The sequence below is a fragment of the Diabrotica virgifera genome, chromosome 9 (assembly GCF_917563875.1).
Source record: "Diabrotica virgifera virgifera chromosome 9, PGI_DIABVI_V3a".
Classification (NCBI taxonomy): domain Eukaryota; kingdom Metazoa; phylum Arthropoda; class Insecta; order Coleoptera; family Chrysomelidae; genus Diabrotica; species Diabrotica virgifera.
In genome coordinates, this window is record NC_065451.1 from 15716269 (window position 1) to 15741108 (window position 24840).

Genomic DNA, 24840 nt, shown 5'->3' on the forward strand with positions numbered 1-24840 from the left:
AGTTGGATTAATAATAAAGATGTGGTTTAGTACTTTTTAATGCGAATGCAACCTTGAAGAGGAGGGACGCAATATAAAAGACCGCTCAGCAACCTCGCTCTCAGTTAGTTCACCTCGCTCTTCAACATGAGTTCTCAAGATAGTGGTTATAGTTCATCAAGTTCTATTGTGGTATTCGATGATTCATCAAGTGAAATCAATTATGGTGCCGAACTAGACCAAGTTTTAGCAAAATTCGAAGAAGCTGCGAAGAATGAACCATACTACTTGTTAGAAGCCTCATTTCCACTAGATAGTTACATAATTAAAGTTGGTCTATCTCCAGCTAGACAGTTTACGGCATCCGTCATTTTATGTCAACATGCCATAAAAGAAGAATTATTCGACGGTCGAAGAATTAGTATAGACAAATTTGAGTGGAGTGACATAATTAACCTATTTTCACAAAAGATGAATGATTTTTTCTATGCAGACGAGTTTGATCCTGTCGAGTTTCAGTGTGGAGACTACTGCAAGATACGACAATTGGTGTTGGATTCAATCAAGTTCCTTGTTATTGAAAAACATGGTGTGGAATACTATTTAGATGAAAATGATGTTACGCAAATTCTACAAGTACACCACAGTATAGTGACTCATCGCATATCGTTGTTGGAAAATTTAAACTTTCATGCATATTATACAAATGTTGTATATTTTTTGCAACAGAATTTTTGTACAGATACTAGTTTATGTGGTCCGTTTGAAGCTATGACTGCGTTTTGTGAAATTTCTCCAGCAGATACTTTGTTAAGCCATGCTATGAGAGACTATGTATATTATTATAAAATTAAAGTTGTAAATGACTTGAATAACTTTATTTGTTAATAAATATTATGTATTTAACACTTCTGTTTTATTTTAGTAATATATTTACAAAAGGATAATGAAAAAATAATATTGTACAATAGTCATTTTATTAAAAATTACTGAGGAAAAGTGATTGTGTCTTTTCACCAGCCATACACATTTTTAATATCCAAGTAAATGCCCTCAGCGTCTTAAAGCGATTATATTTTTGCTAAAAAATTATGGTATATCACAATGCCCCCAGGGAAGCGTCTTAAAGGATTCTGGTATTAAATATCGTTTATCATCATAAGGACTTAGGGCCGTTTTTGTTTGCTCTATGCTGAATACTGAATGTTGATATGACCGAATACACCTTTGGTTTGTGCTTTTAATTTTGTATTCTTTTAAACAATTTTCAAAATCTTCAAATGTGATTATATTTTTGACTACATTATATTTTACACCTTTTGCTTTTTTGGTTATACCTAAATTTTGAATACCACAATCAATTTGTTCCTTGTTTAGTTTCAGTTTTAAACGTTCTCTCTCTTTTTCTCTCTCTTCATCAGTTGTTTGTAATTTAAATGTATACATTTTTGATCTTAGACCAATAAAATTTGTAATAATTTTTCCATTAGCTTCATCCTTCATTAGACCGGGGATTTTTTTATTTAACCGTTCTATCATGTACGGGTTATTTTCCGAATAGTCAGATGTATCGAATTTAGAGTTGTGTGCCTTTAAAACCTCCTTATATGCATCTAAACACTGTAATTCATAGATGAAGCTATCTGTATCCATGTACAATAACATACAATTTTCTTCTCCCATCGTTGGAAGCATGAAGGAGTAATGAAAATCATACATACATAATTTTGATATGTCTAGGATTGCTGCACCTATATACAGAGGCTTATTAAAACACACTACTGATTTGGTTAGTTCGATGGCCACCAGGTTTTCACTAAAGATAGTACGACTGTGAAACCGAATACTTGCAATCAAGTTTTTGGCTCCATACCTTCCATTCCAATTTTTACATATTTTTACAGTTCTATGCCTCCTTATATTCTCCATGGTCTTACCAAACACAGCATTGTTCATCATTTTATAGAGATTTTTCTCAAAACTGCTCTTAGATGCAGCCCGTAAGTTAGTATTTAACTCAATATAGGGCCGCAGCCATGCAGATTGATTAAATTTCAAAACTTTATGTATTTTAGTTAAAATTAATCCGTTAGATAAAGCCTGCTTTAAATTTCTATAATGAATAATATATTTTGACTTATTAAAAAGAGCTGGCAATAATTTTGGTAGTTTTGAACCGGGAGGAATGCGGTGTTCGGCAGCAAATGGAAAATCTTTATGTTTGTCGTGTAATTCACGTGGATACTCTAAGTCAACTTGAAAGAAATAGCCCTCCTTCGCAGCATTCGGAATTGACATAATATCAATATGACCCTTGGGAAGTTTAGTGGATTTAGATGCTACACCAAATTTGGTTACATCTTCAATCCACTTAAATCCTCCAAAAGGTAAATATTCACTCATAGCCCAACCATATAGATTATTTACATCTAAATACATGATGTACTTAGAGGGCTGTGTGGGGTCATATGTCGACATGTACTTATTGTTAGCTTCCGAAAATCGGTTACTACACACAGATATTCCGCCTCTTATGCCTTTTTCAATAAACAAAATCATATCCACATCTTTTAATAACTCTAATCTACATTTTGTATACCTAAGCATACAGTCCCATGTATAACCTGGTATGGTATAATACCACGCAGGATCTAAATGGTACGTATCCCTACATTTTTGTCTAAATTGTTCAAATACATCAGCCAGAAGCAAAATATCTGTTTTTAAATACAAATCGCTATACTCTCCCAAATTTTTACATTCAAATATAGACCAAACTTTCTGCGCATGAGCATACTTCTGTTCGCTAATATGTTCATCACATAATTTATTATAAAAATGACTAATTGTAGGTAAAGAAGTTTCCTCTAATTTTTCCAAACTATCTACATAATCATAGCAAAATACTCCTTTGCAAGTTAATAAATTAAATGCATCATCATCTAAACTGTAAAATTCTTGTTTTAAAATCTTCTTCTCTGAAGTATCTAAAAGTGATGCTAATTCATCGAGTGAAGCTCCCATAAATCTCATAGTATCGATAAATCTTAGTCTAATTTTATGCTCATCTGAATGTAGAGTAAAAGAAATATATTTTTCTTTATTAATAGGAAGTAAGCTCAGGTGCCCATGTTTGCATAAATCGATAATCATGAAATGTGAGTCATATCCACTAAAATTGTGAAATGCTACTGGCACAACAAACACCTTTCTGAAGTTTAAATTGCATGCTTGGTGTGCAAATCCTCTTACCTCTCCGGTAAAATGATCATGATCTACAACAATTATATCTGTAGCTAAAAAGCGTTTCTCACAAATATGACAGGCAGTTGCCCCACTTGTACTAGGCTTTTTAACCATAGGTACAATTGATTTTATTTTAGAATTGACAAATTTGGATATTTCAGCCATTTCTTTTGCAAACCACTCCATGCAATTTTCACCTCTGTAGCTTCGAAAATATGATAAGCCGTCATCGTAAGCACATTTAAAGTAATAGCCTGCACTATAAGGTACATGCTTTTGGTATTTTGCTGTTTTGCTCAGTTTTACATTAGAATCTGTAAAATTATGTAACTGACATTCAAAATCAGCATATATGATAAAGGGAGTGGTTTGTTTGTATGTGAAATTTCTAAAAGCAACATCATCGTATTTGGGAACAGTCATTTTACATTTGTTTATGTCTCTGCAGAACTCTTCATGCTCCGCAAGTTTATTTCCGCTGGAAAAATAATTCATACAGCGATCACAAATATATTTTTTATGTTTGTCCTTACTTAACTGAGAACTTAACAACCTGGACATATCTTTAATCCAGCAGTAATGATATTTTATTTCAATATTTTCATCGTCACTAGGAGGAGCGTCGTAATCATTTAACTTTGAAAAATATTTATCCTGAATTAGAAGCAAATTTACATGTCTATCAAGCTTGTTTTGTGTAAGTCTAGCAGGTACTACTTCGTAAAACTGTTTTTCCTTAACTTGATTTAATTCCAAAGCATAAACATTCACTGATATAGTATTTATTTTTTCAAATTTTGTGATATGAGTTAAAGGCATTGGAGCTTCCAAGTCCTCCGTTTTCAAAACAGTACTGTAATATGGATATGCCGATGTACGTTCTGTATGTATTTTCGCTGGATAAAGAGAGCTAATAATCGCCCAATAAAAGCAATTTTGATCGTAATTTTTTATATTTATACATGCATGACGAGTTTGAATTTGTTCAGGAAGTTTAATGTACGATGATCCGTTCCCAATTTCGACTTTATTGATGTTAACTTCTAATGAGATTACTTTAGAGAGAGCGGCACCTGAACCTTTTTCTGAAAATTCAGACATTTTTTTAAAAATTATATCTTTAACATTTTCGCTAAACCAAATGTGTAAATCGGTCGAATAACTATCTATAATGACATTTTTAGTGCTAAAATGTATCAAATCTAAACTCTCACTATCACCTGTCTTTTTAATAAATTCCCCCCACAAAGTAGTGTTGACTTTAAGTACTCTATTAGATTTCAAAACAGTTTTAACTTTTTGTTTAAATATGGTAAAAGCATCATTCAAAAACGGTCCTACATCCTTATGATATAAATTTATTATAACCCCTGTCTTAATCCGACTTGCAAAACTTGAAGCGACATTTTCCCATTTTACTCTATTTCGTAATTTTGAATTAAGTCCTAGACCAACACGTCTATTAAAATTTAAAATTATTCTTCGAAAATGTTTAAAATGTCCTACGTTTGATTGTAATTTTTTAGCAGTTCCAATGGGTAATTTTTTAGCTTTAATTAAATTATTACATTTGCAAATATGTGCATTTAATCGCTTTAACCATACTTTAGCATCATTTTGAGTAAATTTATCAAAAATTATTTTACGAAGTCTTTTAATAGTTAATAATAGATTATCCGACTGCTTAACTATTTCCTTAATCATTTCAATATTATATTGTATGGCTTATAAAAAAACAAAATCACTTACCCTCTTTTTTATTCAACGATTAGTTAAGTTAAGTTTCAACGATTTCGAATTTGGCTGCTGGATGTTCGTTTCCACTGCAATGGATGAAACCTTGCTTATTTCTTGCTAAATCCACCTAAAACAATAACAACTTGCTATACTAAAATTCACTCTCTTCGAATAAATTGAAAAAAAATGCATCGCTACTGCGATTTTCGAACCCGCTGCATAAAACACAAAAAAGACAAAAAACATATCTAATAGGAGGCTCTCTAATAGAAATATGTTGTAAAATTTCGATGCAAAAAATGTAATTCGGAGCAAAACTCTCAATAACAACTTGCTATACTACAATTAACTCTCTTTGAAAATAGAACGAAAAAAATCGAAAAATAGAAAAAAAATGCATCGCTAGTGCGATTTTCGAACCCGCTGCTTAAGTATTTCACTATATTATATGTATGGTTAAAAAAAAACAAAATCACTTACCCTTTTTTTATTCTAAGTTTCAACGATTTTGAATTTGGCTGCTGGATGTTCGTTTCCACTGCAATGGATGAAACCTTGCTTATTTCTTGCTAAATCCACCTAAAACAATAACAATTTGCTATACTAAAATTCACTCTCTTCGAAAAAATCGAAAAAGAAATGCATTGCTAGTGCGATTTTCGAACCGGCTGTAGAAAACACACAAAAAGACAAAAAACATATCTAATAGGAGGCTCTCGAATAGAAATATGTTGTAAAATTTCGATGCAAAAAATGTAATTCGAAGCAAAACTCTCAATAACACCTTGCTATACTAAAATTCACTCTCTTTGAAAATAGAACGAAAAAAATTGAGAAATAGAAAAAAAAATGCATCGCTATTGCGATTTTCGAACCCGCTGCGTATTTCACTATATTATATGTATGGTTTACAAAAACAAAATCACTTACCCTCTTTTTTATTCTAAGTTTCAACGATTTCTAATTTGGCTGCTGGATGTTCGTTTCCACTGCAATGGATGAAACCTTGCTTTATTTTTTGCTAAATCCACCTAAAACAATAACAACTTGCTATAATCAACTTGACTCTTCGAAAAAATCGATAAAATAGAAAAAATATTGCGAGATTTGAAGCAACGCTACGAGACTCTGAATAGAACCGACACAAAACATATATATCCAAACGAAGGGTCTCTAATAAAAAATTCAAAGCAAAAGTCTTTTAGTTTAGTTAGAGTAATTCGATCGAGAAAATTACACATACATAAGTTACGAATGTAAGCAAAGATATAACTAATATGTATGAATAAAATACTAAAAATTCTAATCTGCTGCAACGCTCTTGGGCACTGGACAAAACAGAAGAAAAAGAACAAAAAAGTTCTAAGAGAAATACTAAAAACTAAAATATAGGATTTTAATCTACTGCAACTCTAGAAGGCTCTAGATACAACAGAAACAAAACAACAGACGACTTTTATTTTTTGCTATATACAACTTCATTCCCTCCGAAGTGGTTTAAGCACTTCAAAAATAAAGACAGGAAATGCTGTTGAGTCAGAACAGAAACAAAAAGACAAAAATATATATCTAAAAGAAAAGACGAGATGGAGAATGTCAGCACAGAAAGGACTGGAGACGTTGGCTGAAAGAAGGAAGGCGGTGACAGCTGTAAAAATCCTATGATAGATAGAGGAAGGACTCTAATAGAAAGAATATTGCAAATTTTTTAAACAAAAGTCTTTTAGTTTAATTAAAATAATTTGAAAAAATAGGGCTGAGGATTTATCGAAATTTTGGATAGATTAAGGTTCAAAGATAAATAGAATTCGACTAAAAAATTACGTATATCCAAAGTTACAAATATAAGCTAAAATCAGACTAAAATATATTGTGAATACAGTCGAACCCGCTTATTAGAATACCGGTTAAAGGAATATCCCGGCTTAAGGAATAAAAATTTGAGGTCCCAAAACGTTTTTACTATGCACATATGATCGGTTATTAGAATATCCCTGTTATAGGAATACTTTTGCTTGGCACGAAGGCTATTCCAATAAGCGGGTTCGACTGTATAAATAAAAAAATCGAGAAATTATGACTCTGCAATGCAAGACTTCATGCAACTTCATTCCCTCCGAAGTAATTCAAGCACTTAAAAAATAAAGACAGGAAATGCTGTTGTCAGAACAGAAACAAAAATACAAAAATATATATCTAAAAGAAAAGACGAGATGGAGAATGTCAGCACAGAAAGGACTGGAGACGTTGGCTGAAAGAAGGAAGGAGGGGACAGCCACGCTTTTTATATGGGTGTCGTGTACCAAAGCTCACACTCTAAATAACAGTATTTTGAATAAAATATTATTTGAAAATATTTATTTCTTTTTATTATCAATATGAATGTCGTAACATGTGAATATCATCGTTATTTTTTAGAGCAAAGTTCCAAAGCCACGTTGGTTGAGTGATTTAAGGCTTTGTTAAATTGCATTGAAAATAAGTAAGTGTTAGACCATAGGTTCAAATCTCCTGCACTGCAAAGCTTTAAACCAGTCAACCAACTTGGCTTTTTTATTTTATTCCAAAGAAATAAAACATTTTTTCATATTTTTGTATATATCTTATTCCCATCACGTAACTAATTAGATCATTTTATTAAGAATTAAAAAAGAAAAAGAGCTGGTAACCACAATAAAATCGAATGCCTCTGACACATTGTAAGAAAGAGCGAGAGATATGAATTGCTGCAACTCGTTTTCCATGCTTTTTATATAGGTTTATTTAGTAGAATTATGGAAGTTGGACAAAGCCAGATGAATGGAGAAGCAGTGTATTTACAAAAAAGAGACAACAATGTACCAAGAGCAATACAACTATCACATATGACCAATTGATATACGGATACGTGAAAATCAGTTCAGCTTCAGGAACAAAGAAGCAAACTCTCATATATAAGAAGCAAAAAATATCTAGAAATACTAGAAAAATAAAACAGAAAAAATGGCATATAAGGTACGAATATAAATAAAAAATCAGAATAAAGTAAAAATAGTACTCACCTTACTGCTATGTTCACAATATACCAAATGTACTTAACTGCCTCGAAATCTCGAATACAATATTTTCACTACTTTTCTCGTTTTTATATCAAAGTCCAGTAATTATACTGATGGGTCTTTAATTACTGTATTTTCTCCATCAATTAGTGTGACGTATTTTTTAAATTACCTTCTAATTGCTTTGCTATTAAGCAAAGTTTCTAATATTTTTCCATATATCATTTAGCTATTAAATAAAGTTAAATAAAGTTTCTAATATATCTTTCCATATTAGCAGTGGCGTATCTACGGAGAGGTAAATTTCATTTTTCTGTGTCAATTTATTCTGTTAAATAATCATGTAGACTAATAGGACTGAAAATACTAAAGCCTTTTTACATGCTGTTGTATTTGATTTTTTTATTGGACCAATAGGAGTTCGATTTTTTACTTGTGTATATTATATAATTTTCACAATCGAATTAGTCTAAAAGACTTTTGCTTTGAAAATTTGCAATCTTTTTCTATTGAATATCTTCCTTCTAGATTTTGTCTTTGTCAACTCAGTCGAAGTTCTTTTTCATATCGATGAATTCAATTTGTTTTATGTATGAGATTTTATTTGAGATCATATTTAGAATGAATTATGGTAGATTCCTTCAACGTAATATCTGTATCAAGACAAATTGAAATAAAAATAGCGAATTGGAATAAAAATGGTGAATTTAAATAAAAATGGACTAAAAATGGCGTCATCTAGCGGCTAATAGGTAAACTATGGTAGATTCCTTTGACGTAATGTCAAGGAAAATTGGAATAAAAATAGCGAATTTAAATAAAAATACTGAAATGGAATAAAAATGGTGGATTGGAATAAAAATGGTGAATTGGAATAAAAATGGCGGATTGGTGATGCCATCTAGCGGAAAATAACTATGGTAGATTCCATTATGGAAGATTCCTTGTGACGTCAGCATCTATCTCACTCTTACTCATTGGAAAGGTACTTCTCTCTCTAACACATTGATTTCCCTATCTTGGTAGCAGAATCTGTTTTGTCCTTCTACTCAAGGGGCCAGGTCCAGATGGTCTTCCACCTTCTTTTCTTAAACACTTAAGCTTTTTACTTCCTAGACCTCTTTTTCACATTTTTAACCTGTCATTAAAGACCGGGATGTTCCCAGCCTACTGGAAAACTAGCTTTATTACCCCAATACTAAAATCTGGAGATAAGTCTCAAGTGAACAATTATAGTCGATTAGCATTCTGAGTTGTATTCCCAGAGTTTTTGAGAGTCTTCTTTGTGGCTATTTGTCAGCAAGTTCAAAATGCTGTTTTATCGACCAGCAATTTGGATTTCTCTCTGGTCGCTCCACTGAACTTAATTTATTGGCATTTACCAACTTCCTTGTGGAATCCCTTGAAGGTGGCTTCCAGGTTTATGCTGTATACACAGACTTTTCAAAGGCGTTTGACTGGGTAAATCACAAGATTTTAATCAATAAGTTGAGAGGTCTGGGTATCCAGGGTGAACTTTTAGAATGGTTGTTATCCTACCTATCTGAAAGAATACAAATAGTATGTGTTCAGGGTTTTCAATCGTTTGAAATTGGGGTACCTTCGGGAGTGCCACAAGGGTCACATCTTGGACCCCTTCTATTCAATATCTATGTTAATGGTATTGTCTCCTGTTTCCACTTTGCTTTTTGAAGATATTCTTCTTTAGCGGCGAATCGATTGAGGGTAAAATTGTACATAAATCTGCGCGCCTGCGCACACTGACAGTATGTAGTTCTGACAGTATGTAGTTCATTGCTAATCTTTCAAGATAGGTATGTATGTATCTGTAACCGTGCAAATAAGTCATTAAAAGAATATATTAGTGTTTTTAGGAAATGTATTATTTATTATAATTCTTGTGTTTTTGGATTTGTGTTTCTCTGTAGTAAAATAATAAAATATTATGTAAGCATAACATTTTTACACTATATGTCTCCTTGTTGTGTAATTATATCCGAAATTTACATGTCAATTCCTAGGGCCTCGCTGGAGTAGTGGGTAATGCGTTAGCTCTGAGATTGAAATGACGCGGGTTCAATTCCTGGGCGATTCATATTTTTTTTTATTTTTGGTTGTTTTAATAAAATTTTTTTGAAAGTGGTAGATAAGAAAGTTAGTTTGATTTTTAAATAAAATACAAATAACCTTTTAAGTATATTTACTTCATTTAAATTACCTATTATATAATAGAAGAATATCTTCTTACGTGCGTACAAAGTACACACACATTCTTTTTTTCCTAATGTTTGCTGACGATTTAAAATTATATTTGAAAATCGAGAATGATGGTGACTATCAAAAATTACAATCTGACTTGGATCGGTTGAGCTATTGGTGTGATAGCAACGGAATGGAACTTAATGTTAAAAAGTGTCACTTAATGGTTTTTGGTCGAAATAGAACTCCTACAAATCATATCTCTACTATTAAGGATTGTCCTTTAGACGCTGTATCTCAGATAAAAGACCTAGGTGTTGTGCTCGATTCCAGCTTATCCTACATCCCCCATATCTCATCTATTGTCTCAAAATCACTTCAACTTTTAGGGTTTATCAAACTTTGTGCAAAAGACTTTCTAAATATCCCATTCATAAAAGTATTGTATTGTTCACTTGTGAGACCTCACCTAGATTACTGTTCATGTGTTTGGTCTCCACACTATAACACCCATATTCTAGCTATTGAGAGAGTTCAGCACAAGTTCTTAAGATTTGTTGCATTTAAACAAAACTAGAGGGTTGATGAAATTAACTATTCTAATATTGAAAAGTCTCTCAACAATAGTTGATGAAATTAACTATTCTAATATAGCCTAATAAAATGAAAAATAGTCAAAATGTAAATTCGTACAGGTTAAAAGAAATTGTATATCAAAGTTTAGGTGAGTACAAAAGATATTTTCAAGAAAGTATCCAAATCATACGAGGGGATCATTGTTTAAATAATTAAAAAGGGGTAATTTTTGCAAAAAAAAAATACTTTTTTAACAGCTGAGGTAATTCACTTATTAATGAAGGTCTATAGGATTTTTTTATGCAAAGTTGAAGGGTAAATCTTTCACATAAGTCTTACTAAATTAAATTTGACCCCCTATTTATTTAAATAATTGTATGTAAAACTTTAAAAACATATTTGCAAAAAAATATTTTTAGCGTTTTAAATAAGCACTATAAAATATCTTATTTTACAGACTAAGTTGCGCTATGTTACCAGTATTAAGCAAAAAAAAAAATTGGTCAAAAAATATTTAAAATTTTTTGACATATTGAATTTGTTTATTAAATGTTACTATATTTTCAATTGCAAAAACGCGGTTGTTGCCAAAGAAATATTCACCTGCTTTAGATCTCATTATTTTTATTTTTATGTATATTTTCGATAAATGTACTGATAAATTCAAATTTCAATTAAACTCCCCCCTAAAATGGCATTTGAAAATTATTTGTTTATAATTTCTTTTTTTAATAACTTCGCGGGGTTTAAGTATTTTGAAATGCCGTTTCGATAATTGGATTCCTGAGAATTTTTTACTAATTAACAAAATTTTTTTGTCGTTTTTTCTTCTTCTTTTTTTTCTTGGTGTTATATTACTACGGGCCCTTTTAGGGTTAAATTTTATTAAAAATGTCGAATCTCTGAGTTGTAGATTCTAGACCTAAAAATACTAAGATTTAACTGAAATCTCTTAAATAAAATTTGGCTACTTACTGAGTTACAGGGTGTTTTATTTAAAAATTTAAAAATTATTATTGCCAGGTACTTTAAAACTATTTTATCCTTATCATACTTGGTAGAAAGTGTGGCTATTGTACACCCTACTAAATCGTGATTATTAAACGTTTCTAGCTAGTGCCAGAGGCGTACGACAGGGGATAGTGAATTATTGACCCTTCCAAAATTCTACGCCACTGAGTGAATTACTATTTTAGCGAAATTTTTCGATTCTCCAATACTTTGTATGTAACTAACTTTGGTATCGATAAAGTCATCAGTTTGAGAGATATTGGAAGTTTAAAATTAATGAATGAATGAATCAAAATAACTATGCCGTTTTCATTTTTAACGTCCAATATCTCGAAAACTAATGACTTAATCGTTACCAGTAAAGAGTATATTATTTACATAGAAAGTATTGTAGAATCGAAAAATTTCGCTAAAATAGTAATTCCCTCAGTGGCGTAGAATTTGTGAAGGGCCAACCATTAACTATCCCCTGTCGTACGCCTATGGTAGTAGCTAGAAACTTTTATTTATCACAATTTAGTAGTAGACTGTATAGTACCCGCACCTTCTGCCAAGTATGATAAGGATACGTCAAATAGTTTGAAAGTACTTGGTAAAAGTAATTTTTAAATTTCTAAATAAAACACTCTGTAACTCAGTAAGTAGCCACATTTTATTTAAGTGATTTTAGACTAATATTAATATTTTTAGGTCTAGAATCTACAACTTAGAGATTCGACATTCTTAATGAAACTTAACCCTAAAAGGGCCCGTAGTAATGTAACTTCAAGAAAAAAAAAGAAGAGGAAAAAAAGACAAAAAAATTTGTTAATTAGTGAAAAATTCCCAGGAACCCAATTATCGAAACGGCATATCAAAATATTTAATCCCCGCTACGTTATTAAAAAAACAAATTATAAACAAATTTGAATAATTTTCAAATGCCATTTTAGGGGGAAGTTTAATTGAAATTTTAATTTATCAACACATTTATCGAAAATATACATAAAAATAAAAATAATAAGATTTAACATAGGTGAATATTTCTTTGGCAACAACCGCGTATTTGCAATTAAAAATAGAGTAACATTTAATAAACAAATTCAATATCTCAAAAAATATTAAATATTTTTGGACCAATTTTTTTGTGATTAATACTAATAACATAGCGCAACTTCTCCTGTAAAATAAGATATTTTATAGTGCTTATTTAAAACGCTAAAAATAATTTTTTGCAAATTTGTTTTTAAAGTTTTATGTATAATTATTTAAATAAATAGGGGGTCAAATTTAATTTAGTAAGTCTTATGTGAAAGATTTACCCTTCAACTTTACAGAAAACAACCTTATAAACCTTCATTAGTAATTGAATGACCTCAGCAGTTAAAAAAGTAATTTTTTTGCAAAAATTACCCCTTTTTAATTATTTAAACAATGATCCCTTGTATGATTTGGATACTTTCTTGAAAATGTCTTTTGTACCCACCTAAACTTTGATATAAAATTTTTTTCAACCTGTACGAATTTACATTTTGATTTACATGTAGTGTAATTTTATTTTACTAGACTAATATTGAAAAGTCTCTCAACATAGGGGTGTATAGCTAGTTCGCGTCCGTAGTAGAATACTACACGTGCACCCTGGGTAACGCTAAATGAACTAACAAATACTGGCGGTCAGATAATCTTAGAATCTCCTGACCAGAGACATATTAAAATGCCGATAAACGTTATCAAAAGGCAAATTACCAAAAATACACAAGGTCCTTCTCAGGACCCAACGACTAGAAAACTCGGACCGATGATCCGAATTTGTCACTTAAATGTAGAAGGCATAAGCTATTCAAAGAGCCAGTACTTATCAAAATTTTTAAAAGATAACGACATCGATCTGGTCGCTTTACAGGAAACACACTGCGAAACGGAAGAACTGCGAAGAAGGGGAAAAATACCTGGCTTCGAACTGCTGGGTGCCACGTACCATCGATCATATGGCACAGCAACGTACGTTAAACAAAACATAGAAAACGCCGTCCTTGTTTCCACGTGTACTAAGGATGAAATTCATAATATTGTTGTAAAAATTGGAAGCATCACCGTCACTAACACCTACAAACCACCAGCTATATCCTGGCCAGCTCAAGTCATTCACACACATCCTCACCCGTCACTATACGTGGGGGACTACAACAGTCACCATGAATAGTGGAAATATAAACAATGCAACAACAATGGGAACGCACTAGTAAAATGGGCGGAGGACGAACATTTCTTACTTAAGTTTGATGCTAAAGACCGACCTACATTTATGTCAGCATGGAAAAAGGGGTACAACCCTGATCTATGTTTTGTCTCTACTAATAGGAGCGGCCAACCTCTATCAGTCTCACGAAAAGTAATGGACGACTTTCCACACAGTCAACACCGCCCAGTAATCATAGAGGCACGAACCCAAATTCCTATAATCACATCCATCCCTCGCCCACGGTGGAATCTGAAGAAAGCTAAGTGGAGTATGTTTTCTACAGAACTGGACAAGACTCTAGGATGGATACCCCCAACCGGCAGAAATTACAAAAGATTCGCTGGAGCCGTAATAAGCACGGCCAAAAAGCATATACCAAGATGCTATCGAAAAGAATACATTCCCGGTTGGTCCCATAATAGTGAAGAACTGTACCAAAATTTCCTTGAAAGTGGCGATCAAGAAATAGCAGATGAACTGCTCCATAGCCTAGATGCGGCGAGACAACAAAAATGGACCGAAACTGTAGAAAGTCTTAATTTTCAAACATCAAGCAGGCAAGCGTGGACACTATTAAGAAAATTAGGAAGCGGAACTCCTATAACAAGGAACAAAAGAACAATTAACCCAAACACTATTGCCTCACATCTGGTATCAACATCTAGAGCACCGAAAGACAAGCCACATACAACCAATGTAAAACGAGAGCTCAAAACTTTAAAATTCCAATCTACAGACACCGAATACTCCCGCCCTTTCACTTCCGAAGAAGTCACTATTGCTCTCAAGGATGTAAAGCCAGGTAAAGCCCCAGGTTTTGACAATATTCATCCCGAATTCTTAATTAACTGCGGCAAATATGCGAGAGAATGGATAGCCCAATTTTTCACGGACATTATGAAGACCGGTATCATACCACAGGAACTCAAACGCTCGAAGGTCATTGCCATATTAAAACCAGGGAAACCAAATGATAACAACCCTAAGAATTACAGACCAATAGCCCTACTATCGGTTATGTTTAAGCTTCTAGAGCGCCTTATCTACAATAGAATGAGCACAAAGCTGCTTGAAACAATATCGGTTGATCAGGCAGGTTTCCGACCCAAAAGAAGCTGCGCAGATCAGGTTCTTTCACTTACCACATTTATCGAGGCAGGGTTCCAGCGAAAACTTAAAACTGCAGCCGCATTCATAGATCTAACAGCGGCCTACGATACAGTCTGGAGAGAAGGCATGATATACAAGCTCCTCCGTACAATCCCCTGTAAATCCACCGCTCGAATAATCAACAGCATGCTAGCCGACAGAACGATTCAAGTGGTCATGGGATCTGACATCAGCACCCCAAGGAAACTGAAGAATGGACTGCCTCAGGGATCTGTCCTGGCTCCTCTTCTCTTTAGCCTATACATCTCTGATATACCAGAAACCAGATCAAGAAAGTTTGGTTACGCCGATGACTGGGTCCTTGCAACAAGGTGTAGTCATTTGAAGAAACAGAAGAAATCCTCACGGCGGACTTACACATAGTGGGAAAATATTTCCGTAAATGGAGGCTCCAACCAAACACTACGAAAACATAGGTTTCCAGTTTCCACCTAAATAACAAGCTTGCAGGAAGAATACTCAATATTCAGTTCGAAAACACCACACTTGCCTACAATAAAACACCAAAGTACCTTGGGGTGACTCTTGACAGAACCCTATCATTCAAGGAACATCTGACAAAAACAGCGGAAAAACTTAAATCCAGAAACAACATCATCCAGAAGCTGTGCGGCACAACATGGGGAGCATCGGCTTCCACCTTGCGATCATCTGCCTTGGGCCTAGTCTTCTCAACTGCCGAATACTGCTCTTCAGCATGGCTTAACACTCCACATATACACAAAGTAGATGTCCAATTGAACAATACAATGAGAATGATTGCTGGAGTTATCAAATCCACCCCTACGCAATGGCTCCCAGTACTGAGCCACATTCCACCACCCAAACTACGACGCATACACGCACTCACTAGTGAGTACAGAAAGATAGTAGATAACGAGAACCTGCCAATCCATCAAGATATAGATGCCGCCAACGGTAGCCGTCTACGCTCCAGACGACCGCCAATAAAAACAGCAAAGGTTGCTGTGGAGGGTGAGTTCAACTTAACGACAACATGGACTCGAGAATGGATGGAACAACAAAATAGCAACTTACCCTGCATCACACAAAAACCACCAGGCTTTGACTTACCACGCATAGTTCAGAGAAATAAGGAAAAAAAATAGCCTGTTGGTGACACAACCCCCTCCAGGCCGAAACCAAATTTTTCGAGTAGTTTGGTCATCTATAATAATGACCTATATGTTTCCTGCAGCCGATTTTGATGATATACATAGTTATAAACAAATGAAGATCAAAAATCGGTAAATTTTCGCTTTTTTCATCTATTACTAAAAAATTGGGCATTTTAAACAAATTTAAGAAAAATAAACTCATAAACCGTATAAAACACTTCAATATGGCGTTCGCTGAATATGTCTATTCTTATTGGTTGCTTAGAAAATTGCAAAATAAATCATAAATTTTGAGTTTTTATAAATATTCATAACTTATGTAAAAATTAACTTAGAACCTTCTTATTACACGGAATGCTGAGACATATGGTGCTTAAATCATACCCTAAATTTCAAGGCCATTGGTCAAATAGTTTAAAAGTTATTTAATTTGTTTATCCAAAATTAATTTTTTTTGCAACACTGTAAGTCAGAAAATGATGAAGTTACAGTAATATTTTAGATAGTTTATGAAAGAAGAAAATTTACACTATTAAGTTAATTTAAAAAAAATGACAAAAAATAACTATATATATTGCAAAATAATTTTGCAAAAACATGTGAATTAAAAAAATGGGGGGCTAACTTTTTCCCTAATTGTCCTAGGAAAGTTCTTTTTCTTTCTAAATGTGTATAAAAATTCAGTCTTTCTAAATATGAAAAATTAAATTTTTCTACGGGTAACGGTTAAAAAGTTATTCTAATTGTTTATAAGTAAGCAAAAAATCGACATGTTTTTGCAAAATAATTTTACACTATTTAAAATTATTTCTTGTCATTTATTTTTAATTAAGGTAATAGTATAAATGATCTTCTTTCATAAACTGTCCGAAGTATTATTGTAACCTCATAATTTTCTGACTTATAGTATTGCAAAAAAAAATGAATTTGGGATAAACAAATTAAATAACTTTAAAACTATTTGACCAATTGCTTTGAAATTTAAAATATAATTTAAGTACAAGAAGTCTTGGCATTCCGTGTAATAAGATGATTCTAAGTTAATATTTACCTAAGATGAATATTTATAAAAACTCAAAATTTATGATTTATTTTGCAATTTTCTAAGGAACCAATAAAGATGGACATATTCAGCGAACGCCATATTGAAGTTTTTTATAAGATTTATGAGTTTCTTTCTCTCAAATTTGTTTAAAGTGCTTAACTTTTTGGTAATAGACGAAAAAAGCGATAATTTACCGTTTTTTTATCTTCATTTGTTTATAACTATGTATATCATCAAAATCGACTGCAGGAAACATATAGGTTAATAATATAGATATCCATACTACTCAAAAAATTTGGTTTTGGCCTGGAGGGGGATGTGTCACGAGAAAAATCTTATTTCTCTGGACTAGCAACACATGGTCTATGCTGAACCGAATCAGAACCCAACACGGCAGATGTGGTTACATGATGCACATATGGGGTAAACGACCATCCCCACTCTGTGACTGTGGACAACCACAAACCATCTATCACAGAACAGTGTCCCACAAGATTATATCATGGCAGGTCAGAGGATTTCCTGATGGTGACTTCAGAGTCGATAGACTATGTAAATAAGTTAGATGTGCGTTTGTGAACTTATGTATTGTCTTATACAAAATATATGTAAATGTGTCAGGTGCCATACGCTAAAATAAATCTCAACATAACCTCTCTCGAAATCCGACGCATGCATAAGGATCTCACAATGTTTTATATTATAATATACTACACTCCAATAATTTTGGTCCTCAACTATTGGAGAAAATTAGCCTCCATGTTCCCAGTAGACAAACGAGGCTAAAACAACCTTTTTACATTAGACCTCATCGCACTAACTACGAACACAACTCCTTCATGTCCAGAACACCTAGGTTTGCTAACCAATATTCGGAAGGTTTAGATTGTTATAGTTTTCCAAATGAATTTAAAGCTCAGCTTAAAAACTGTATGTAATAACTTGATATCCTAATGTTTTGTACATTTTTTGTTAATGTTTGTTATTTATTTAATATTCCTAGTTTGTATGATTAAAATTTTAAATTAAATTTTAAATTAAATTCACTTTAGGTTAGGTTATAAATCTCCTGTGATTAATGTTTACACTGTATTTTAATTGGGTGATTGCCCGTTGATAAATAAAATAAATAAATAAATAAATAATTGAAATAACATGAAATATATATGCACAGTACACATCTAACTTACCTATAGTTGTATAGAGCAGCGTTTCCCAACCGGTGGGTCGCGACCCACTAGTGGGTCGCGCGCGGATTTTAGGTGGGTCGCGGCGTGGCTCTTACAGTAGCCGAATAATGTACATTATATATCATCATGGGTAAGGGATGGGTCGCGAATATGAAAAAACATGAGAAGGTGGGTCGCCAGACATAAAAGGTTGGGAACCACTGGTATAGAGTATAGTATAGACAATATAGAGTAGGTATTGTTCATTTCTAGGTAAAAAAACTCAGTCAGTTTCGGTTGTGTCAATTTCGTCTGCCATCGAAACAATGTTATATTATTTAAGAACAGTGTCTCTTTCATTGTTTAAAAGACCATTGTTTGAAAAAGAATTTTTTAAATTGTCTTTAGTCTTTTTTTAAACAATGCTAGGACAGTTGGAAATAAATAAAGGAATAACAGGTGCCTGTTGTTTTCGATAGCCTATTTACTATATCTTATAGTTCAAGTTACACAAATACCCATTATCTCTCAAATATTATATTATGGTCGAAGCGAAAATCGGTGGGATATGCGCATTTTATCAATGAAATTTGATATTTTTGACATTCCAGAAGCGGCTACAGATAAAATGTTTTAACATAATACATACATTTTTATTGTTGAAATGTTTGTCTGATGAAAATCGGTCCGGGTTAGCCAGACTTCCGGGTTATCGGGGTTCCACTGTATATAGGGAGCATAGGCAATGCAGTCCTTATGGGAGTTTTTAGCACGGTGATGCCGATTTTATCAAAAAGACTTTGTAATCGAATATTAGAGAGATTACATTAAAACTGTTATAGAAAGGCAATCTACAATTTTAGGATTCATATGCGTCATTTCTCCATTAATTCAACAAGGTTAGTGTATTGTTGTTTAGTTAGATCTATTTTAGAATACTGCTCAGTTGTTTGGTCACCCTACTTTCAGAATAATATTGATACGTGAGAAAGAGTCCAGCATAAATTTTTGAGATATTGTGCTTACCATGTTCACACTGCCATTAGAAATCATGATTATTCCTATATTGAACAACAATTATCTTTGCCCCCACTTAAGAACCGTCGTGATATATCAGGTGCTATATTTATATATAAGATCATACATGGATTTATTGATTGTCCAAACCTGTTAAATCACATTAACTTTAATGTTCCAAACCAAGCTCTACGTTACCACAATGTTTTCAACATTCCTTTCCACAGAACAACATATGGCATTAATAACCCATTGGATAGATACATGGGGCTATTAAATGAATTTGATTATGATATTTTCAATTTAACTTTATCTCGGTTCAAAAGATCTTTTGCTTTGTGATATGCTTTGTGATATCTATGTATGGTATTGTTGAATTTTGTTCTTATTATATTTTGTATGTTTTTAGTATGTAGTGAACTTTTTAAATGTGACTTTTGTTATTGATTTTATACTATAGGTAATTTATGTTTTGAAACCTAACTGATATTGTATTGTAATTTAACTGTTAATGGGGTTATCCCGTGTTTTAAATAAATAAATAAAATAAAATAAAAAATGTGTAATAACATAACTATAGTATATCAAATAAACTAAAACGCATACGAATCCTAAAATTGTAGATTGTCTTTCTAAAACAGTTTTAATTTAATCTCTCAATTGTTCGATTACAAATTATTTTTGATAAAATCGGTACCACCGCGCTAAAAACTCTCATAAGGACTGCATTGCCTATGTTCCCTATACTGTAAAGTCAATGTGGGACGGACAATAATAGTAGGACAAACTTTAATGTATGGGAACACTGGAACAGGGGAAGTTTTAATTGTGGAATGTGATTTTAATTGTGAACCTTATCATCCTGACAAGTATATTATTATGATTAATCAAACTTTATATAATAGGTATACAGGGTGAGTCACCACTAACGGGACGGAAGATTACAGCTAAACGGTAAAAGGTTTGACAAAAGATTAAATTGAATAGTTTGTAAGTTGATAAAAGCTACATTTTAAAATTATTTTGAAATATACAGGGTGTCGCAATAAATGGCGGCGTATCAAAGTTATATTTTTTCTTATGGAACACCCTGTATTTTATTGCATTTTTTAATTGTCCGCAAAAAATAAGGTATAGTTTCATAAGGCTTCCCTATACCTATGTACAGAGTGTTCTGAGTTATGTTGACTTTTCTTAAAATGTAAAGTTTTAAAAGAAGGCTTATTCTTAAGTTATTTAAGAAATTATAAAAACATTAGTTTTACATCTAAATAGTTGGATATTGGATGAATGTATTCCATGATTAATTATTACACATTTGTCTACAGGGTGTTCAAAATTTATAGTTTCATTAGTGGGGTATTCATTGTGTCATATGATGCGTATTTTAAATGGAACACCGTGTATATTAATAAATAATTATACTTAACAAATTTACCTCTTTCGAATGGTATTTGGATGTCCTATACCTAGGTCTCATAGTTTTTGCATAATTTACAATTATTTAAATTCTTACTCTGTAAATCGATTTTAAAACAAAAGATGAAGTTAATTAATGTCATTGTATGACACTGTCATTTTATGACAATACGGTCTGGTAATTATCTTATAATTAATGCATTCCATGCTTGATTATTACACATTTATTTACAGGGTGTTCAAAATTTACAGTTTCATTATTAGATTATTCAATGTAGCATAATATGATGGGTATTTTATTAGAACACCATGTATATTAATCCAAGATTGTACTAAACACAGGTTCCTGGGTTAGGAAGCGCAGCATTAATATAACCTTATTTAAAAAATTCATCTTGGTCAATTCAGGTGACCAAATATATGGACCTAATCTATCTATCCATTTATTTCTAAATTTTATGTTGAGGTTGTTCTTAACATCACGTCAAAATAAGCAGGAGCTCCGTTCAATTGGAGCCACATGTTTGTTCGCAAGCTAAGTGGAAGGTTTTAAGAAGGATTCAAAAAACTTGTTTTAAGAAATTTAAAAAAGTTGCTCCATTCAGATTTTCGTCAAAAAAATATGGGTCGATAACGTACTGGCTCAGAATACTTCCTCAAACATTAACACTTCATCGGTGTTGGTGATCAACAGTAAAATGTTTGTTTACTGTATCATAATAAAATGAAAGCTATGTCTATTAACTGGACGATTATTATAAAAAGTAGGTAGATTCCTCTGTACACAATACATTCTTAAAAAAAATCAGGATCTTCTCCAAATTCTAAAGTCTATAAACGAAAAGTTAAATGTTCCTGTTCTGTCTAATGCTGGTGTAGTTGAGTCTTACACGGATGATAGTGGTTTTTCTTATGTTTTCTACATACACTAGTTAGACTGATCTCCAATTGACTTGACATTTTTCACGTAGGTACTAGTATTTGGGTTTTCCGTAACAGAAAGCAGGACATCAAGTTCGTTGGCGTCATCAAAAATAAATGGTTTATTTTTATTTAACTTTTCCTACCTATGCAACATTACCAGCAGCACGGAATATATCGAGAAATTTCTCAAAAACGTCCTTTTTTGGGTGTCCTCTATCAGGATACTTTTAAGCGTAAACTTTAGAAGCTAAGAGAAAATTTTAAAAATATTCCCCAATGCAAAGTAGCATGTCTACTCTTTTATAGATAGTGTGATTATTCATTTTTAGGAACAATTAAATTTGAATGTAATTGGCTCTTCCAAAGCCATTTTTAAGTAAAAAAAAATTTAATATTACACACGGATATTTATAGTTTTGATAATTACCAGACCGTACTGTCATAAACTGACAATGTCATACAATGACAGTCATTAATCTTTTGGTTTAAAATCGATTTACAGATTAAGAATTTAAATAATTGTAAATTACGCAAAAACTATGACACCTAGGTATATAAGACATTCATATACCATTCGAAAGAGGTAAATTTGGTTAGTATAATTATTTATTAATATACATGGTGTTCCATTTAAAATAAGCATCATATGACACATTGAATACTCCAATAATAAAACTGTAAATTTTGAACACCCTGTAGACAAATGTATAATAATTAACCATGGAATATAGTCCTGTCGCCAGGGGGGGTACAACGGCCTCCTTAATTCAGATGGACTTACCCAAGTTTTTTTTATATATTTTGACCCGCAGAATACGAATTTTTTGGGTAACAGTTGATCCGGATGTCGATAAGATTGTTATAGACAAAGAACTTGAGGAATTACATAACAGCGATTTCTCGCAAAACGAAATATCTTTTTGTATTTTTTGGGTCATTTTAAGCAAAAAATATTCCTACAATTTTTTTCGTAGAATGCATAGTTTTCGAGATAACCGCGGTTGAACTTTCAAAAAATCGAAAAATTGTAATTTTTGAACCCGAATAACTTTTGATTAAAAAATAAAGTAGCAATTCTGCTTACCGCATTTGAAAGTTTAAGTCAAATTATATCGGTTTTGATTATTTGCATTGCTACAAATTTATTATTTTATTGTTAAACAAAGTTATAAACACCTAGTATGTGAGTGATGTTTTCAATGATTTCTCATTTAAAATCGAACGAGTAGGTAGAGTAGCTATAAGTGCAAGCGAGGCAATTTCTACGTAGCATGCGTTAAAACGCATGTATTAGGTACGGGAAACACTATGTATTTATAGATTTGTTTAACAATAAAAAAATTAATTCTTAGCAATTCAAATAATCAAAACCGATATAATTTGACTTAAACTTTCAAATGCGGTAAGCAGAATTGCTACTTTATTTTTTAATCAAAAGTTATTCAAGTTCAAAAATTGCAATTTTTCGATTTTTTTAAAGTTCAACCGCGGTTATCTCGAAAACTATGCATTCTACGAAAAAACTTGTAGGAATATTTTTTGCTTAAAATGACCCAAAAAATACAAAAATATGTTTTGTTTTGCGAGAAATCGCTGTTATGTAATTCCTCAAGTTCTTTGTCTATAACAATCTTATCGACATCCGGATCAACTGTTACCCAAAAAATTCGTATTCTACGGGTCAAAATATATAAAAAAAACTTGGGTAAGTCCATCTGAATTAAAGAGGCCGTTGTACCCCCCCTGGCGACAGGACTAATACATTCAACCAATATCCAACTATTTAGAAGTAAAAGTAATGTTTTTATAATTTCTTAGAATAACTTGAGAATAAGCCTTCTTTTAAAACTTTACATTTTAAGAAAAGTCAACATAACTCAGAACACTCTGTACATAGGTATAGGGAAGCCTTATGAAACTATACCTTATTTTTTGCGGACAATTAAAAAATGCAATAAAATACAGGGTATTCCATAAGAAAAAATATAACTTTGATACGCCGCCATTTATTGGGACACCTTGTATATTTCAAAATAATTTTAAAATGTAGCTTTTATCAACTTACAAACTATTCAATTTAATTTTTTTTTCAAACCTTTTACCGTTTAGCTGGTATCTTCCGTTAGCTGGTAAAAAATGTTTTTCTGACAAATTTGTTGGGCATTTTAATAAGTTCGACACATAGAACATGTCAAATGACATGAATTATGTTGGTGATAAATAGCAGTCGGATTTTTGCATGAGAGTTTAATGAAAGGGTAATAAATCAATTGGAAATTCTGTCCGACAATATACATGGGAATTTTTCATAGTCTAACGTTCGAAACCTGTAATCTGTTCCACAATTAAAACTTCCTCTGTTCCAGTGTTCCTGTATATCAAAGTTTGTTCGACTAGACACTTTGTTAAGCCATTAACAAATTTTCAACTTGCTCTTAATAAATTTTTTTGCTACACAGGATCCAAGCCTATTAGTTCCAGAGTCATAAGAGGGTAGGACCTCTAACAACTTGAAATTTTTACTGTTTAAGTTAGTGTCTCACCTGAATAATCTTCTTGTGTTTCCGTTTTCACATCTTCAACATCTTTTATATCTATTTCTGTGGATAACTCACTCTGCATAATATATCCTACATCTGCACTACTAAATCCATTATCATATTCCTCAATTTCTTCCTTAATTATTTCTACCTTAATATCCATTATATAGGAATGTCCATGTATCAACCAATCAACTCAAATTGTTTTTGTTTGTAACTGTAGACCAATATTCAATAAACCAACTAACAATAAACCCTCAATAAACAAAACAAATTTTTGTTTGCCTTTGATTGACTTGACAACTGACAACAACATAACCTTCACCTTGACAACTTCTTGGTTGCCAATGGCCCCATTGGCCCCGTGCCCTTTATCATCCAGTTACGGTATTGTCCGTTTTAAGACATTTTATTAAAACTTTTACAAA

General features: G+C 32.3%; 1 protein-coding gene across 3 annotated transcripts; it reads right to left on the minus strand.

Moving 5' to 3' along the window:
• Positions 1-893: 893 nt before the first annotated feature.
• LOC126892199 (uncharacterized) lies at positions 894-24548 on the minus strand. 3 transcript variants are annotated; one of them, XM_050661693.1, is made up of 4 exons: positions 24416-24548; positions 5893-5993; positions 5443-5541; positions 894-5089 (listed from the first exon to the last, which is right to left on the minus strand). In XM_050661693.1, the coding sequence occupies exon 4, from the start codon at positions 4927-4929 to the stop codon at positions 1069-1071; it is 3861 nt and encodes a 1286-aa protein (XP_050517650.1). In that variant the 5' UTR covers positions 4930-5089; positions 5443-5541; positions 5893-5993; positions 24416-24548; the 3' UTR covers positions 894-1068. The 3 variants fall into 3 exon arrangements, with proteins under 3 accessions (XP_050517650.1, XP_050517651.1, XP_050517652.1); XM_050661694.1 differs by lacking the exons at positions 5443-5541; positions 24416-24548 and having other exon boundaries at positions 5893-7926; XM_050661695.1 differs by lacking the exons at positions 5893-5993; positions 24416-24548 and having other exon boundaries at positions 5443-5618.
• Positions 24549-24840: the final 292 nt, after the last annotated feature.